Source organism: Oncorhynchus clarkii, chromosome 10 (genome assembly GCF_045791955.1).
Source record: "Oncorhynchus clarkii lewisi isolate Uvic-CL-2024 chromosome 10, UVic_Ocla_1.0, whole genome shotgun sequence".
Taxonomy (NCBI): Eukaryota; Metazoa; Chordata; class Actinopteri; order Salmoniformes; family Salmonidae; genus Oncorhynchus; species Oncorhynchus clarkii.
In genome coordinates, this window is record NC_092156.1 from 52,246,992 (window position 1) to 52,266,937 (window position 19,946).

At 42.5% G+C, this 19,946-nt stretch overlaps 1 protein-coding gene across 2 annotated transcripts in view; it reads left to right on the top strand.

The window, feature by feature from the left end:
* Positions 1-583: 583 nt before the first annotated feature.
* LOC139418756 (rho guanine nucleotide exchange factor 15-like) overlaps positions 584-19,946 on the top strand; it is a 39,775-nt gene continuing 20,412 nt past the window's right edge. The window contains exons 1-12 of one of the 2 annotated variants that reach the window (XM_071168432.1): positions 584-693; positions 1,949-2,534; positions 2,953-4,017; positions 4,171-4,222; positions 4,367-4,431; positions 5,043-5,215; positions 5,362-5,445; positions 5,687-5,847; positions 6,227-6,379; positions 12,661-12,790; positions 13,853-13,927; positions 16,168-16,260. In XM_071168432.1, coding sequence (XP_071024533.1) covers positions 685-693; positions 1,949-2,534; positions 2,953-4,017; positions 4,171-4,222; positions 4,367-4,431; positions 5,043-5,215; positions 5,362-5,445; positions 5,687-5,847; positions 6,227-6,379; positions 12,661-12,790; positions 13,853-13,927; positions 16,168-16,260 — 2,646 coding nt within the window. In that variant the 5' untranslated portion in view covers positions 584-684. The remainder of the gene's footprint in view (positions 694-1,948; positions 2,535-2,952; positions 4,018-4,170; positions 4,223-4,366; positions 4,432-5,042; positions 5,216-5,361; positions 5,446-5,686; positions 5,848-6,226; positions 6,380-12,660; positions 12,791-13,852; positions 13,928-16,167; positions 16,261-19,946) is intronic. The other variant, XM_071168433.1, reaches the window with a different exon arrangement.

Consider the following 19,946-nt stretch of genomic DNA (forward strand, 5'->3'; position numbering starts at 1 on the left):
CAGCAAAAGGTGGCGCTACAAAGTATTAACTTAAGGGGGCTGAATAATTTTGCACGCCCAATTTTTCAGTTTTTGATTTGTTAAAAAAGTTTGAAATATCCAATAAATGTCGTTCCACTTCATGATTGTGTCCCACTTGTTGTTGATTCTTCACAAAAAAATACAGTTTTATATCTATAAAGATATAAAACTGTATTTTTTTGTGAAGAATCAACAACAAGTTTAAAGCCTGAATTGTGGCAAAAGGTCGCAAAGTTCAAGGGGGCCGAATACTTTCGCAAGGCACTGTATCTAAAAAAACAGTTTTTGCTTTGTCATTATGGGGTATATTGATGAAGGGGAAAAAATATTTAATACATTTTAGAATATGACTGTAGCATAACAAAATGTGGAAAAAGTCAAGGGGTCTGAATACATTCCGAATGCACCGGACATCTAAATACTCAAGCAATGACCCTAAAAACTGTCTGGGGAACTGACAAACGACCAGGCAACTGTTATAAATGGCCCAGAAGTGTTTTTGGGTGAACTTCCCCTTTAAGGACTTCCCCTATAACTAAGAGAGTACGGGGTAATTCTACAGACAAAATGCAGAAGTGACCCCCTATCTGGCCCACTGTAAAATGAAAGTAGTCTACAGCACACCACTCTCAGTCTCACAGAGGACTGCATGCAGGAAAAGACATGATTGTGGTATGTAAATATTAATAATATCTACTAATTATCATCAAAGTCATTGTGGCGTCCCAATTGGCACCCTATTCAACTTCATGGTTCAACTTCACATACTGAAAGTGTCACTGTTAATGTTGACAGTTATTTATGATGCTTTGGGTAAACGCTTCTGCTGAATGATCATTTTATGAAAGTGATTGAGTTCTCCAGTGTCAACTCCCTTGTAGGGATCTTTAACTTACTTTCCTTGCTGATCTGTTTCATTTCAAAGATTAGGGGGTAGTAATAGCGGAGGCCCGTTTCAGCTGCACTGAAGAAAAATATGAAAGCAACTTGAAACAATTTCAAGGATTACAGTTTATATAAGCAAATCATTCAATTGAAATAAATGAATTAGACATGACTAGGAATACAGATATTTATATTTTGACCACAGATACATAAAAACAGTAGGGGCGTGGATCAGAAAACCAGTCAGTATCTGGTTTGACCACCATTTGCCTCATGCAGCGCAACACATCTGTTTTGCATAGAGTTGATCATGCTGTTGATTGTGGCCTGTGGATTGTTCTCCCACTCCTTTTCAGTATCCCTGTGCATTCAAATTGCCATCGATAAATGCAATTTTGTTCATTGTCCATAGCTTATGCCTGCCCATACCATAACCACACTGCCACCATGGGTGCACTCTGTTCACATCAGCAAACCGCTCGCCCACACAATGCTGATATGTGCAGAGATTCTTTAGTTGTGCAAACCAACAGTTTCATCAGCTGTCCGAATGGCTGGTCTCAGACGATCCTGTAGTTGAAGAAGCCGGATGTGGTCTGCAGTTGTGATGCCAGTTGGATGTACTATCAAGTTCTCTAAAACAACTTTGGAGGTGTCTTATGTTAGAGAAATGAACATTCAATTATCTGGCAACAGCTCTGATGGCATGAGATTATCTGGAAATTTAAGATCTGTAGCATTGTGTTGTGTGACAAAACTGTACATTTTAGAGTGGACTTTTATTGCCCCCCAGCACAAGTGCACCTGTGTAGTCATCATGCTGTTTATTCAGCTTGTGTATATACCAAATTTGAGAGAAATACACGTTTTGTGCCTATGGAAAATGTCAGGGATCTTTTATTTCAGTTCATGAAACATGGGACCAATACTTTACATGTTGTGTTGATATTTTTGTTCAGTGTAAAAGTAACAAATAGTGGTGAGTCATAAGAATAATTGCTTTGATAATAAAGTTTTATCAATATTCTTGTTGTTAATGAAGTCAAGACTTCGACCCAGATCCGTCGTTCCCCCAAAGCCTTCTAACCTCAAATCCTTGGGGCCAAACATCCCAAACCACTTCCAGACCAGAAACCAGAACAGTCCAAACCTGAACCAGAACCAACCCCCATCAGGGGAGAGGAGCCAGGAGAGGAAACAACATCAACTACCGGAGGGGAAGGTGAAGAGGATTGTGCGTAAGTTCAGCAACCAGGAGTATGAGGTGATGGGGCAGGCAGGACTAGAGACAAGAACAGGTGTAGAGGCAGGGGCAGAGACAGTGACTGGGGCAAAGCAGGGAGACGGTGGGGTGGTGGGGTGGACAAGGACAGAGGCAGGACAGCAGGCAGACAGTAACAGAGGACAGACAAGGGCCCAGCAGGCTGACTATGATGCTATAATAATGAGCACTGTGGAACTCAGCCTCATACCACCTCCAGTACCATTGAGAAAGCCACGTTCTGGCCCTCACACACAACCTACAGCACAACCCACAGCACAGAGTGATGCCGTGCCCCTGAGGCAGAAGACAGACAACCATCTGGGCACCCTTCTCACACCTGGACATGGACAAGGAAACAGATCAGGTAAGCCAAGTCACATCTTTTAACCTCTGAATGTTCCTTTGTAAAATGATTAGGAGTCAGCGCTATTTTCTGACAATGAATACATGAAAAGGGTGTGTTCCTGCACATGTAGGAACAGAGAAAACCTTGTGGTATATTGACGTTCCTATGTATCCATGTCCATATGTCTATGAGGAAGAGAAAGAGTAAAAAACGATCATGTCTCGGACGTACAGAATCTGCTTTATGTTCCAAGTAGTCTCTTATGACATTAATGTAAAAATTGAGTAGCGGGAGATTTGGTTCTGGGTGCCGAGGTTAGGATGCCGAGGTTCTGGGTGCTGAGGTTAGGTTCACATGAATTGGATTAAGTAACAAATGAACAAACAAGCACATTGTATTTCACACTCACAACACAATAACACGCACTCTCTTTCAGCTCCCGATGGTAGTGAGGTGGATGAAGCGCCTGTGTGTGTTACCATTGAGAGCAGACAAACCACAGGCTCGGCAGCCACCCCTAGTGGTCACCATGGCAACATGACACAGTGCCAGTGCATCTGTCACCTGAGGAGAACTGGCATGAAGTTAGTCTGGGTTCCTCTGGAGGAAGAGGAAGATAACTATGTAGAGGTGATAGGGGATGAAGAAAAAGACAAACGAGGGAATGAGCACCAGAAGAGAGTGGTGAAGGAGGGGAAGGAAGAGGATGAAGATGACTACATAGAAGTGACAGGGGATGAAGAGAAAGAAAAACGAGGGAATCAGGACCAGAAGAGAGAGAGGAAGGAGGTGAATGAAGAGATGTTGGGATCTTTCAGAGCAGATGAGCGAAGGGGGAAAAGTGAGCACAGAGAGGTCAGAGTTCACAAGGTCAGCGAGAATAACAGCCAGAGATCCTTCCCTTCAAAACATAACACATCATCCAACGCAGAATCTTCCCTGGCCCTGATGATCTGCTCACAGCACAGCTCATATCAGCATAGCACACAACAGCACAGCTCAAACACCAAGCACAGCTCACACCAGCACAGCTCACACCAGCACAGCTCACACACCAGACCCCCTCAAAACAAAACTGAGACATATGATGAGGTTACATATGAGGCCATGTCCATGTCTGACAGAGAAGAACCACATCCACCCCCACTCCCACGCCTAATGAAACCTCCACTGATGCACAAGACGCAGCATCCCTCTCCTCCGAAGGATAATCTCCAGAGCATGTCCACGCCCTCTCTCTCTGGCCTAATAACCTCAATTTCAAAGTCAGACATCCAGAAGAGTACCCCTTCCCCTCAGACTCCTCCCTCCATCTCCCATGGCAACCCCCATCAGCCAATCCTGCGACCTCTGCCTCCACTTCCTGTTTTACATGATCTCTGCCTTCTCCCCTGCCCCATCATGCCCCGCCCTCAACTCAGACCTCAGATTTCAATGAAACCTCTTCCACCTAACCCTGAGCCCAGTGGTCCTAGCTGTCTCAGCCGACACTCATCCACAGGTGGGTAGGGGAAGAACTTATAAATATGGATTCTATGGTTGATTTGGTTATGAATCTAGAAATTCTATTTATATGAGGATAATGTTCACAATTCAATAATGAATCAATGGAGAAATATTAGAAACCAGATGAAATCACCACTTTCCCTCCCAGATGCTGATGTTAGGGATGACTGGGTGACTGTAGACGAGGAGGACGTAGAGGAGTAAGTCTGCGCTGCCATAGTGGCAACTCTCAACATACAGTACAACACAAACACCATAAATGTGTTTACGTCTATGTTATGAATCATCTCAAACGTTTAAAAGATTGTTAAATATGGTTTACATTCAGCATTGTGTTTCCACAGGCCACAGGAACAGGCAGATAGTCCCAGGAGGATCTCCTCAGACTGGGGACCTTTGAGGCTGGACGGTACAGAGTCTCTCGGTTTTGTTTTATTTCTGATATTACAACACGGAGACAATATACACCATATACACCAAATAGGAACACATATTGAGTTGCACCCATTCTTGATACACACGGGTAACTGTTGAGCATGAAAAACCCAGCAGCATTGCAATTCTTGACCCAAAACAGTGCACCTGGCACCTACTACCGTACCCTGTTCAAAGGCACCTAAATATTGTCTTGCCCATTCACCCTCTGAATGACACACCTACACAATCCATGTTTCAATTGTCTCAAGGCTTACAAATCATTTTTTAACCCGTCTCCTCCCATTAATCTACACTGATTGAAGCAGATTTAACAAATGACATCAATAAGGGATCATAGCTTTCACCTGAATTGACCTTGTCAGTCAATGTCATGCAGAGAGCAAGTGTTCTTAATGTTTTGTTTACTCAGTGTATCTTTTTACCTATCCTCTCTTCCTCTCTCTCCCTGGCCCTGAATATCTCTTCCTGGCCCTGAATATCTCTCCCTGGCCCTCTCCCCCCCCCCCCCACTCTTCTCCCTTGTTATTGCTCCCCCACCTCACCCCACCACTGCCAACCCCCTCCCCTCCACTCCACTCTCAGAACCTCTGTACCAGATCTACCAGGCTAAGTCCATCAAGGAGGCGATCCAGCTCCAGAGCATCAGCCGGAGTGCCAGTAGGGCCACCGTGGACCTCCATATGAGGCTCAGGGGCGGTGGGTCCTTAGGGGCCCCTAAGGGCCCGTCCTTCAGGGCCAGGAATGGCCCCGCAGAGGTCCGTCTCAGTAAAGAATGAGAGTGCTCAACTCTAAATCCTCTTCTGTAAACAAGCAAAAAGGGTGTTTTGAACCAGGAATGTATCACATAAAAATGAAAAAGGCCAGCACTCAAATATGATTGTGTTTTTTTGACTCCCCGGAGGTCACACTGTGGCAGGAGCTACCGGTGGTCAGAGACAGTGGGATCCTGGAGAGACTCAGTCCAGAGGAGCTGCAGAGACAGGAGGTGAGAGGAGGGGCGAAGGGGAGGAGAGAGGGAAGGGCAGGTGGAGGAGGGAGGGAAGGAGAGGAGGGAAGGGAAAGAAGAAGGGTGGGGATGGGAGGACGGGGTGAGGAAAGGAGGGGGGGGGGGGGAGTAGTCAGTTACATTGTCAGTTACATTATACCAGTCCTTTACCGTACCAAATTCCTATGTGAAACATTTTCTTAACAGTTCAACAATATTTCACAAATGTTTTTTCTATCAGAGCATGTTTGAAGTATTGACATCGGAAGCCTCGTACCTCCACTCACTGAACGTTCTCACTGATCACTTCCTGATGTGTCGGGACCTTGACGACACACTGGTGATCCATGACAAGAAGACCCTCTTCTCCAACATACTCCATGTGTATGAGGTCAGCCAGAGGTAAATGATGTCTGGAAAACAGACAGATGGAGGAAGAGTGGATGGAAGGAGGGAGGGAAGGAGAGAGAGGGAATGGAGGAAAAAGTGATGGAAGGAGAGTGACGGAGTGGATGGAAGGAGAGGGGATGAAAGAGAAGAGATGGAAAGAGAGTGGATTAGGGGGAAGGGATGGAGAGAAAGGGGATGGAGGGAGAGGGGATAGAAGGAGAGTGGATGGAAAGAGAGGGGATGGAAAGAGAGGGGATGGGGGAGAGGGTTTGGAGAGAGAGGTGGATGGAGTGAGAGGGAATGGAGAAGGGATGATACAGGGGACTGTAAAGAAAGAGAGATCCAACCTACGTAAATTGAAACATCCCTCACTCTCAAATTCTTCTCACAGGTTCTTGAAGGATCTTCTGAGTAGGATCGATGAGAACATTCTGATAACTGATGTGTGTGACATCATCCACCAATACGCCCTGTACGACTTCTCAGTCTACATTGATTACATCCGTAACCAGGGTTACCAGGAGAGGGCCTACAGCTCCCTCATGTGAGTAAATAAATTCACCCACCACACCTTATAAGGCCCATGTACTTATGGATTGTGTGCTTCTGAGTTTTGAAATAATTTATCGGGAAAACATAACCCAAAACACAACCAAAACAAACTTAAAATGCATCCAACAAGTTTGTAGAGTCACAAGGAATATGGGACGAAATATTGAACTAAATATACTATAAGAGAATTTGTCCAAATACTTATGACTTCTTCGGGGGCTAAATACATTTCTAAACGGTAAAACATATGTATGAAAATACCTTAAAATAAAAGGTGACCTTTTGTCACCTCATACAAAACATTTGCTGGAGCATAGAGCCACATTTTAAATTACAACTTCCCTCATGTATTTGGACATTGAAGTAACATTTTCACATTTTGCTCTGTACTCCAGCATATTTTTTTGATTTTTTGTCATCAAATGTTTTTATTGTTGTTGGTAAAACAAGTACACATGGACAAATAAACAGACGGAACAAGAACAAGACAAACATGTCCGCCCCACTCACAGGACTTCCCTAACTAATAGTTAGATTAGTAGTTCATGCTAGAAATCTTACTGAGTCATATGCTGATGAAAGAGCTGTTATGTTTCTTTCACTAGCCTCATACATTGGTGCTACAGATATTTACATGTTTATAATGTCTTTGACTGACAGCAGACACTGATGTCTGTTTGAAAAATGAAGAGCCCACCAACTTAAGGTTATAATTTTTTGGCTGCTGTTAACCCAGCCAGAGAAATATGTCACTGCTTCAGAGACAGGTCCAAAGTAGTGTCATCATTTAACAGTAAAATAGATGGTGAATATGGTACATTTCTCCCCATTATGTCAGAGAAACAGGATGAAACACATCTCCAGAAATAAAAAAAATTGCCAGGAGCCCCCTGAGGGCACAGTGAGCAATTTGGGGATTGTTGTGCAGTGGGCAAAATTGTAATGTTTTATTTGATGATCGGGGATTCTTGAAGCAATTTATATATTGGATCACGCTCTAGTCCAATTGATTACAGTAGTACGCATGGATTGTTCTTTCTTCCAAGAAGCATGGGAAGGAATTGCATTGTGGGTAATTTTAATTAACAGACAATGTAATTTTGAAATGAATCCCTGTGTACTGAATAAACAATTTGTGAGTTGGGTATATAGAGCATTCTTTCCCCCATAGGCATGCAAAGCAGAACGGAGCTGTAAGTAATAGAAAAAGGAAGTGCCAGGTAGGTTAAAATGTTTCTGTAGGTCTTGTAATGCACGGAAACAGTAGCCTTCAGTAATGTCTGAGACCATTGAGAAAAAGAGATATGTTTTCCAAACAGGTGCCAGACTGAAATAAGTTGTGAAGCGTTAGTGTCAAATTTGAGTTTGCAGTGTTTGAGTGGGATATCAGAATGGGTTATGTCTTGGAGTCTGTGAGGAGCAACTAGATTTTCCTCCAGGGGGCACCAGCGGTATTTGGATTTAGCCATAAATACAGAGGGCGTAAAATAAGATTTGTCCACCTGCACATTTTTCCCACTGAAGGGTAGATAATTTAATATGAGGGAGTTCCTCTTCCAAATGAATTTGGCAATGAATGTAGCCTATCCCAATATACTGATGGTGGTGAAAGAAGGATCATGGAACGATAAAAGTTGATTCTTGGCAGTATATTCATTTTAATTATCGAGTCTTGAGCCTGGAATGAGTTTGGGATTTGCTCCCATCTTTCCACATCAGACTCTGCTTCTTAAGATGGTAATTGAAGTTGTTTTTGACTATTGATTAGAAAGAAGTGATAGATTTCTATTTCCAGTTTGCGGAAATGCTGGACTCTGAGAATGTTTCAAGGCAGCTGTGAATTACACATTGCCTAGTTCAGGGTAATAGAGCAGATTTTGTCCAGGTTTTATACCCAGATATAAAGCTGTAGTTATTAAAAACGCTGATAAGGTTAAGTAATGACTGAGGTGCATTGCCAACATAGAGCAGTTTATCATCTGCATACAGAGATACAGCATGTGGTGGTCTGTGCCAAGTACAGTAATAGGATCATAATGTTGGGACTGTCGGACCACTTGCACACAAGCGGTTCTAGGGCTAAAGCAAATACCAAAGGACTCTGACAACCTTGGCAACAAGATCTGCCTATGTTGAAGTGGGATATATTTTGCCAGTTGATACCATGGCAGTGGGATTGGTATAAAGGACTTGGATCATGCATATGAATTGTTCACCCATTCCCATACGTCGTAGGACGAACCATAACAATCCCCATTATAGGCGCTTTTTCTGTGTCTAATGAAAATATACGTAGGTGATGGAGAGTCAGTATTTATAGACCCATAAAAATTATAATGCAAGTGAAATTATAGCAGTGTTCACGTCTCTATTGAAGGAGCCCCTATTACTGAAATAATGAATAATGTCTAGAAGTAGTTGACCTAAAAAGATACAAATAACTGATTTCCTGGTATTCATTGTTTGGCTTGTTTTTTTTTTTAGTTCAAATCAGAGTAATAGGGAGTAACAAGTGCCTTTAGTGTTGCAGGAATGAGCATCAGGGTGATGCTGTGGCAGTTGCAAGTCACAGAGAAATTAGATACATTTATCATTATCATGTGGGATCTCAGATCTATATAAAGTCCCGGAATGTTAAATTTATTAATACTGGGTCAGAGTGTATGATGCCGTCCATTGATTTATTTGAAGTTATATTTTCAAAGTTTTGGTTGGCACATAGTCTAATAGAATAGGCTAATAGAAGGCTTGGGGAGACCCATGAAAATAATAGAAGTGTTTTAGAAAACTGAGATTCTGCCCAGTGTCTATGTGAATAATTAAGTTATTTTCTGATAGTCTACTGATCAAGAATAGCTTGTGGAGATGTCAGAGTGCATTTTTGTTTCTAGTGGTGATAATTTAAATTCCAAATCAGTAATTTTGCATTGTTTAAATTAGATTAATATAAGGTAGAGTATGAGATAATAAAAACTTTGACTGCATCCCACAGTATTCGAGGACACTGAACAGTCATTGCTTATATCAATGAATTCAGATAATTGCTCCTCCATCTGAGACATGAGCTGATGATTTCACCAAGAGAGGCTTTGCATAAAATACCCTTGTGGTCAGATAAAGCAGTGGGTAATATTTCCAACATTTTGAATGTTATCAAACAGATCTTTAGAAGAAGAAATATATTTGATTCTTGGGGTGTCTCAATTAATAAAATAGAAATCTCTGGCTGTAGGATTAAGAGAGCCTGTCACGGTTTTCTGTACGTGAAAGAGAGTCATACCAAAATGCGGCGTGGCTATTGCGATCCATGTTTAATAAAACAAGGTAAACCCGAATCAAATACAAAAACAATGAACGTAACACGAAAACCGAAACAGCCCAATACTGGTGCAAAGTAACACAGAGACAGGAACAAGGACAATCACCCACAAAACCCAACACCAAACAGGCTACCTAAATATGGTTCCCAATCAGAGACAATGACGAACACCTGCCTCTGATTGAGAACCATATCAGGCCAAACATAGAACTAGACAAACTAGACATGTAACATAGAATGCCCACTCAGCTCACACCCTGACCAACCAAAACATAGAAACATACAAAGCAAAACATGGTCAGGGTGTGACAGAGCCAGAGTTCAATAATTGCGATTTCATGAGCCTAGCACCATAGCGCCATAGTTGATAGTCATTGGTCTCTCACCTCTGTTGGTCCAGTTCTATTACGCACACGATCCCATACAGCATTAAAATCACCACCAATAATCAGTCTGAAATCATACAATTGTTGCAAAATATTTGTTAATGAGCCGTGAAAGTTTTTCTCAAATGTGTTTGGTGCACAGACTGACACCAGAGCAATCGTATGCATATTGATTGTAGTTTTGATAAAAGTTATTATACCCTCAGAGCCATTATCTAAGTTCATGAATTGTAAATTTCACTTTGCTAATATCATTGCCCCTCTTTTTTGTTGTACGAGGATATCACTTGATATTGCTTGTTGCCGAGTCAATTCACATATTTTTGTAACATTTTTCCTTCTTAAAACTTCTTGACGCACCCATCCCGGTAGTGGGATCATTTTCATCAACACCCGATGAATTGCAGCGCGCCAAATTCAAATTAAATTACTAAACGTATTTAATTTTCATGAAATCACAAGTGCAATATAGCAAACACACAGTTTAGCTTGTTGTTAATCCACCTGGCATGTCTGATTTCAACACAGCTTTTCGGCGAAAGCATAACAAGCGTTTATGTAAGAACATCTCTCTCAGTAGACAAAATATTACAAACACCTAGCAGCCAAGTAGATTGGTCACAAAAGTCAGAAAAGCAATAGATTAAATCGCTTATCTTTGATGATCTTCTGATGTTTTCACTCACGAGACTCCCAGTTACACAATAAATGTTCCTTTTGTTCCATAAATATTTTTTTTATATCCAAAATACCTCCATTTGTTTGGCGCCCTTATGTTCAGAAATCCACAGGCTCGAGCGGTCACGACATCGCAGACGAAAATTCCAAATAGTATCCATAATGTCCACAGAAACATGTCAAACGTTTTTTATAAACAATCCTCAGGTTCTTTTTAAAATATATAATCGATAATATATCAACCGGGACTGCCGCTTTTTCAATAGGAGAGGGAGAGACAATGGCTGCCCCACTCTGTTGCGCAAGCAAAACTCATGCGAACACCCAGCTAACTGATAACTGTTATCTTTCTCGCTCATTTTTCAAAATAAAATCCTGAAACTATGTCTAAAAACTGTTGACACCTTGAGGAAGCGATAGGAAAAAGAAATCTGGTTGATATCCCTTTAAATGGAGCGAAGGCAGGCTATGGAACATGGAGCTTTCAAAATAGAAGCCACTTCCTGGTTTGACTTTCCTCAGGTTTTTGCCTGCAATATCAGTTCCGTTATACTCACAGACAATATTTTGACAGTTTTGGAAACTTGAGTGTCTATCCTAATCTGACAATTATATGCATATTCTAGTTTCTGGGCCTGAGAAATAGGCAGTTTCAAATGGATACGTTTTTTAGCCAAAAACAAAAATCCTGCCCCCTACACTCAACAGGTAATTCAAAGCTGCTAGCCCGCTTGCGAGGCATATTTAAACAACCTACATTCCAAGACAAAGGTGTGATGTGATTCATAAAATATATCTAAAGACACAACAGCAATGGAATTAAATAAGGTCCTGTCCCTTCCGAGTCCCCACACAAACCCTGAGGTAGACACAGTGACAAGCCATTCCACCTACAAGTACCCACAAAAAAACAACAACCCATTACCAACCCTCTGAAAAAAAGATGGCAGAGAAAAAATCCCTACTCGACCACTCCCACCCCAAAAAAAGTATGTCCGTGATCATTGTGAGATCGTATGGTGTAAGAATGAATGCAATCCACTGATTATTGAACGTTATCGATGGACACAGCTTTGTAGAACCAAAACATACACAGTCTGCCTCTGCTCATCTCTCAAACTCAAGAAGAATAATTTCGGGGGCTGCTGCAGTTTGCGAATGATACCTAGGCTATTGGGCAAATCTCCTTCATGGCAGTCAAGTAATTTCGTTCTGCCAAGTCATTCACAATCTAGTCTAGTTGCGGCAGCAACTAGACCTAATTTAAAAGGTGTCAATAAATGATCTTATTTGTATGCCTAGCAACACCAAATGTACATAGTTTGAAGCACAGTTTTATAAGTTTCAGTCACAGATGACAGCTCCAATAAGACACCTATGGTGAACGAGAAGCTTGTAGAATCATGATTATTTTGTTTTTAGTTCATCAGTCGCCTGTAGTGCTCTGGGTATTAAAGTCACTTTGTGTTCTTTCTGGACTCTGCAATGGCCATACAGCATTTACTGCGATGCGGCCTCTGCAGAAGTCAGGGCATTCATACTTCTTGTGCTTTGCGGAGCAGAGCTGTTGTGAAGGAAGTTGTCAAGGAAGTGAGTTTGTGTTTATACAGATCTTACCTACCCCACTCAACCAATCATGTCAATGCAGAGCTATACGGAGCCCTCCTCATTGTTATTTTTTTTTTGGGGGGGGGGGGGGGTGGCAAGGCATTGCGGTAAATGCTCTGCATGGTCTATCCGGTTTCTGCATTGGCCGATAAAGCATAAATCGTCCTTTACTGACTCAAATGAACAAAATCAGTTGAAAGATTCAGTCGGAAAGATCAGAGTCAGAGAAGAAAGGGCCGACCTTCCCATTACTATTCGTTAACCCACCAATCCACTTCGCAGGCAAACCAACAACCCATTTGCGTTGGTGATGCGGAGGCTGGAGGAGTCTCCTCTATGTCGTCGTCTTCCCTTCTCCTCCTTTCTGCTCCTTCCTTTCCAGAGGATCACACGCATCAAGATCCTTGTACAGGTCAGTGGCTGCATCTCTCCAACCCAGAATCATCATAATGTAATAATAATTAGAATCAATTAGATAGTTGTAATTCCATCACATGCATCAACATCCAGTGTCCGATTTCACCAAAGCATCTTAAGGCTAAGTTAATTGTTAGAACTTTCATAAGATAATCGTTAAATCTCCAAAAACCATTGTTGCTGAAGTTACAGTTGAAATTGCTCGTTATTTAACAACTGCCTCAGCCACTCATAGAACAGCTAAGTGCGTCAATTGCCCTTGTATATGTTACATCCCTTTATACACAGGCAACCGCTAAACATAGACAGATAAACATCTTGATTCTCTCTGTGACCACCGATAACTTCTGAACAAAGTTGACTACAAATAAAAAGTTGCAAATGTCTTTGCAATTGTTACAAAAAAGCAAATGATGAAAACCGAGATGACTGCAGTGTTGAATACTGTAGGCCTTTAGGCGACGTAGACCAATATCTTACAATCATATTGAAATCAATTTCATGTTCATTTCATTGAGTTCTATTACTGTCTGCAATTTCACCTCAATATATTTCATGATATGTAATAACATGTGCTCAGTGATGTGCCAAATCTTGATTTAGTGCATTATAGTACAGGCTAAGCATCGTCAATATTGTGGAAGAATTGTAATGTTAGGGTAAGATTTCCATGGATAAAACTGTTCCGAGAGCAGCGCTGTCTTTCTTTCGATCCTATCAGTATCGACAAATGCCTCAACGATGCACTTAGAGAACGTTCTCGCTGCGTGGTGTTTTGGGAAATGCATGGTGCATCTTCGGCCATTGTAAGAAAGATGCATCGGGCCCTGGTCAGTAACAGCGGCTGGAAACATCTCCAGGTCACAGGTCAAATTACATACCAATGCAAAAAAAATGTATGCACTCACTTTACTGTACGGCTGCATCCCAAATGGCACCCTTTTCTATACAGTGCACTACTTTTGACCAGAGCCCTATTGGTCCTGGTCAAAAGTACTTCACTATATAGGGAATAGGGTGCAATTGGGACACAACCTAAGTCTGCTTTTCCACACAGAACATCCTGAAGAGGACTAAAGAGGGCACTAGGGAGGAGAACACTGCCTCTAGAGCCCTGACCTCAGTGTCTGAGGTAACACCTATTCCATCCACCCCAATTTGATACACTATATGACCAAAGGTATGTGGACACCTGCTCGTCGAACATCTCATTCCAAAATCATGGGCATTAATATGGAACTGGTCCCCCCTTTACTGCTATAACAGACTCCACTCTTCTGGGAAGGCTTTCCAACAGGTGTTGGAACATTGCTGCAGGGACTTCCATTCAGCCACAAGAGTGTTAGTGAGGGCGAGCACTGATGTGGGCGATTAGACCTGGCTCGCAGTCGGCGTTCCAATTTATCCCAAAGGTATTCGATGGGGTTGAGGTCAGGACTCTATGCAGGCCAGTCAAGTTCTTCCACACCGATCTCGACACACCATTTCTGCATGGACCTCACTTTGTGCACAGTGGCATTGTAATGCTGAAATAGGAAAGGGCCTTCTCCAAACTGATGCCACAAATATAGAAGCACAGAATCATCTAGAATGTGTGCTGTAGCGTTAAAATGTCCCTTTACTGGAACTAAGTGGCTTAGCCCAAACCATGAAAAACATTCACAGACCATTGTTCCTCTCCATCAAACTACAGTATACAGTTGAAAGTATGCATTGGGGCAGGTAACGTTCTCCTGGCATCCACCAAACTCAGATTGGTCTTTCGGACTGCCGGATGGTGAAGAGTGATTCATCACTCCAGAGAACGCGTTTCCACTGCTCCAGAGTACAATGGGGGTAAGCTTTACATCACTCCAGCCGAGACTTGGCATTGCGATCTTAGACTTGTGTGTGGCTGTTCGGCTATGGAGACCCATTTCACGAAGCTCCCAACAAACACTTATTGTGCTAACGTTGCTTCCAGAGGCCGTTTGGAACTCAGTAGTGAGTGTTGCAACCGAGGACAGACACGCTTCAGCACTCGGCAGTCCCTTTCTGTGAGCTTGTGTGGCCTACCACTTCGCTGCTGAGCTGTTGTTGCTCCTAGACGTTTCCACTTCACAATAACAGCACTTATTTTATTATATTTAAAAAAAACTTTATTTAACTAGGCATGTCAGTTAAGAATAAATTCTTATTTACAATAACAGCCTAACAAAAGGCCTCCTGCGGGGACAGGGACTGGGATAAAAAAACTATCGGACAAAACACACATCACGACAAGAGACACCACATAAAGAGAAACCTAAGACAATAACATAGCATGGCAGCAACACATGACAACACAGCACGGTGACAACACAACATGACAAAAACATAGTACAAACATCATTGGGCACAGACAACAGCACAAAGGCAAGAAGGCAGAGACAACAATACATCACACGAAGCAGCCACAACTGTCAGTAAGAGTCTTTGAATGAAGAGATGACCGGGGCAGCTCTAACAGGGTAGACATTTTACGAACTGACTTGTTGGAAAGGTGGCATCCTATGATGTTGCCATGTTGAAAGTCACTGAGCTCTTGAGTAAGGCAATTCTACTGTCAATGTTTGTCTATGGAGATCACATGATTGTGTGCTCGATTTTATACACCTGTCAGCAATGGGTGTGACTGAAATAGCCGAATCCACTAATTTGGGGTGTCCACATCCTTCTGTATATATAGTGTACCATTGAATTCTGGATTAAAACTTGGAACATTGCTATCCTAGAGACTGGTTTTTACATCAGAAGTTAATGGTTATCTGTAGGAGCCAGATGGCTTTGGAATGTGCTGGGTGGACAGGGTGAAGTCACATGATTGCTATAGGGGATATGGGTGGAGAGATCTTTGGATTAGGCATCAACGGGGTTGAGGTCAGGTCAGATCCCCTTAAGGGAGAAACAATGGTTTATTACCCAATCACTTCGTCTTCCTGTCGAACCATAAAATATGTAAGGATTGGGGAGAAGGAGGAGTGCCTAAATTGGAGTATATATACATGGTGGTGGTGGAAACATGTTTTGTTTAATGCAGCTGTATTGATCCCATGGGAAGAATTAAACTTGGTTAAGCTTTCATAGTGTCCATTGAATTATTTACTCTGATAATTAGAACCTAACAGTACGTATTGGTCACTGTAGACATGCAAGCAGTAAAAAACATTTCACATACACTACGAACAATGTGCCATTGAAAATAAGTAGGCCTGTTAAAAAGATTTGAAATCCATTAGGAAATGGACAGCAGTCTTTCTGTTGGATACTTCTTCAAAATACTGGGCCAACAAAACCTTACCAAAATGTGCTCCACTACACCTCCACTCTTTGTTGTTATTCTCCCTCTTCCAGATCATCAAGGAGTCCAACACACAGGTGGGCCAGATGAAGCAGATGGAGGAACTCATACAAGTCAATAACACATTGGAGTTCAACAAACTCAAGGTCTGTTTATATACATGTCATTACCACACTGGAGTTCATCAAATGAAAGGTATGTTCATAAACATGTCATTATTACCACATTGGCGTTCCATAAACTCAAGGTATCTTCATATATAGTACCAGTCAAAGGTTTGGACACACATTGTAGAATAATAGTGAAGACATTAAAACTCTGAAATAACACATATGGAATCATGTAGTAACCAAAAAATTGTTAATGAGATTCTTCAAAGTAGCCACCCTCACTCTTGGCATTCTCTCAATCAGCTTCATGAGGTAGTCACCTGGAATGCATTTCAATTAACAGGTGTGCTTTGTTAAATGTACATTTGTGGAATTTATTTCCTTCTTAATGCGTATTAGCCCAGAATTTTTTGGGTGTTATTACATACAGCCGGTAACTAGCATTACGGCCAGGAATACGACTTTCCCGAATTGGATCTTTTGTTCGTACCTCCCAGGGCAATATAACTTATTCCAGAAGCTACTCCAAAACACCGCCGGCGGAGAAGAGGTATTCGCAGTGGACTTCTAGTCTGACTCAGGAAGCGTACACACCTTCCACCGCTTCAGAGTATGTTACTTGCTAATGTTCAGTCTCTGGATAATAAAGTAGACGAGCTCAGGGCGAGGATCTCCTTCCAGAGAGATATCAGGGATTGTAACATACTCTGTTTCACGGAAACATGGCTCTCTCTCTCGGGATATACTGTCCCCATCCATTCAGCCAGCTGGGTTCTCAGTACATTGTGCAGATAGGAAAAAATAACTCTCTGGGAAGAAGAAAGCTGGGAGTGTATGTTTCATGATTAACTACTCATGGTGCGATTGTCATAACATTTGGAAAATCAAGTCCTTTTGTTCACCCAACCTAGAATACCTCATGCAAATGCCGACCGTATGACATCCCAAGAGAATTCCCAAGAGAATTCTCTTCAGTTATAGTCACAGCCGTGTATATTCCTCAAGCCAGTACCACGACGACCCTCAAAGAACTACGCTGGACTTCATGCAAACCACATATCCTGAAGCCGCATTTATTGTAGTTGGGGATTTTAACAAAGCAATTTGAGGAAAATTGCTGCCGAAGTTCTACCAACACATTGAATGCAGTACTCGTGCTGAAAAAACATTGGACCACTGCCACTCAACTTTTAGAAATGCCTACAAGGCTCTCCCCTGCCCTCCCTTCGGCAAATCTGATCACGACTCTATTTTGCTTTTCCCTTCCTATAGGCAGAAACTCAAACAGAAAGTACCCGTGCTAAGGTCTATTCAATGCTGGTCTGACCTATCGGAATCCATGCTTCAAGATTGTTTTGATAATGCGGACTGGGATATGTTCCAGGTAGACTCTGAGAATAACATCGACGAATACGGTGACTGAGTTGATCAGGAAGTGTATAGGAGATGTCGTACCCACTGTGGCTATTAAAGCCTACCCACACCAGAAACCGTGGATAGATGGCAGCATTCTCGCAAAACTGAAAGCACAAACCACCTTATTTAACCATGGCAAGGTAACTGGGAATATTACCAAACACAGTGTAGTTATTCCCTTCGCAAGGCAATCAAACAGGCAAAACTTCAGTACATAGGACAAAGTGGAGTCGCAATTCAACGGCTCAGACACAAGACGTATGTGGCAGGGTCTATAGACAATCACGGACTAGAAAGGGAAAACCAGTCACGTAGCGGACACCGATGTCTTGCTCCCGGACAAGCCGAACACCTTCTGCGCCCGCTTTCGGGATAACACAGTGCCACTGGCAAGGCCCGCAACCAAGGACTGTCGGCTCTCCTTCTCTGTGGCCGATGTCAGTACGACATTTAAGCGTGTTAACCCTGGCAAGGCTGCCGGCCCGGACGGCATCCCTTGCCGCGTCCTCAGAGCATGTGCAGACCAGCTAGGTGGAGTGTTTACAGACATATTCAATCTCTCCCTATCCCAGTCTGCTGTCCCCACTTGCTTCAAGATGTCCACCATTGTTCCTGTATCCAAGAAAGCAAAGGTAACTGAACTAAATGATTATCGCCACGTAGCACTCACTTCTGTCATAATGAAGTGCTTTGAGAAGCTAGTTAAGGATCATATCACCTCTACCTTACCTGACACCTAGACCCACTTCAATTTGCTTACCGCCCCAGTAGATACACCCAGTAGATATCGTCATCGCAATGCTCACTGCCTTATCCCATCTGGACAAGAGGAATAGCTATGTAAGAATGCTGTTCATTGACTATAGCTCACCATTCAACCCCATAGTACCCTCCAAGCTCATCATTAAGCTCGGGCCCTGGGTCTGAACCCCGCCCTGTGCAACTGGGTCCTGGACCTCCTGATGGCCGCTCCCAGGTGGCGAAAGTAGGAAACAACACCTGATTACCAACAATGACGAGAAAGCCTACAGGGAGGAGATGAGGGCCCTGGGAGAGTGGTGCCAGGAAAATAATCTCTTACTCAACGTCAACAAAACAAAGGAACTGATCGTGGACTTCAGGAACAGCAGAGGGAGCACGCCCTATCCACATCGACGGGACCGCAGTGGAGAAGGTGGAAAGCTTCAAGTTCCTCGGGGTACACATCACTGACGAAATTAAATGGTACACCCACAAAGACAGCGCCTCTTCAACCTCTGGAGGCTAAAGAAATGTGGCTTGGCCCCTAAAACCTTCACAGATGTACAATTGAGAGCATCCTGTTGGGCTGTATCACCACCTGGTACGGCAACTGCACCGCCCGCAACCGCAGAGCTCTCCAGAGGGTGGTGCGGTCTGTGCAACACATCACTGGGGGCAAACTGCCTGCCCTCCAGGACACCTACAGCACCCGATGTCACAGAAAGGCCAAAAAGATACTCAAGGACATCAACCACCCGAGCCCCTGCCTGTTCACCCCGCTATCATCCAGAAGGCGAAGTCAGTACAGGTGCATCAAAGCTGGGACCGAGAGACTGAAAAACAACTTTGAGCTCAAGGCCATTAGACTGTTAAATAGCCATCACTAGCCAGCTTCCTCACGATTTTGCAACCCTACACCATAGAGACCACTGCTCTATATACATAGACTTGGAATCACTGGAACACTAGTCACTTTAATAATGTTTACATACATTTCTCATCTCATATGTAGTCCATTCTACTGTATTTTAGTCAATGCCACTCCGACATTGCTCAATCTAATGTTTATATATTTCTTAATTCCATTATTTTACATTTAGATACGTGTATATTGTTGTGAATTCTAGATACTACTGCATTTTGCCATACATTTAATAACATCTGCTAAATATGTTTATGTGACCAATACAATTTGATTTGATTTTGATTGGACTTTTTTGGTTACTACATGATTCCATATGTGTGATTTCATAGTTTTGATGTCTTCACTTTTTTTCTACAATGTAGAAAATAGTAAATATAAAGAAAACTCCTTGAATGAGAAGGTGTGTCCAAACTTTTGAGAGTTCCACAAACTCAAGGTATGTTTATACTTTATACTTTGACAGATTTCACAACACACTGTGTGGACTCAGGCCCCTACTCCAACACTACCAACACTATATCTACAGTACTAAATGAATAGTGCGTATGTTATTGTGTGTGTGTAAGTATGTATGTGTCTGTCTTTGCCAATGTTTGTGTTGCTTCACAGTCCCCGCTGTTCCACAAGGTGTTTTTTTATC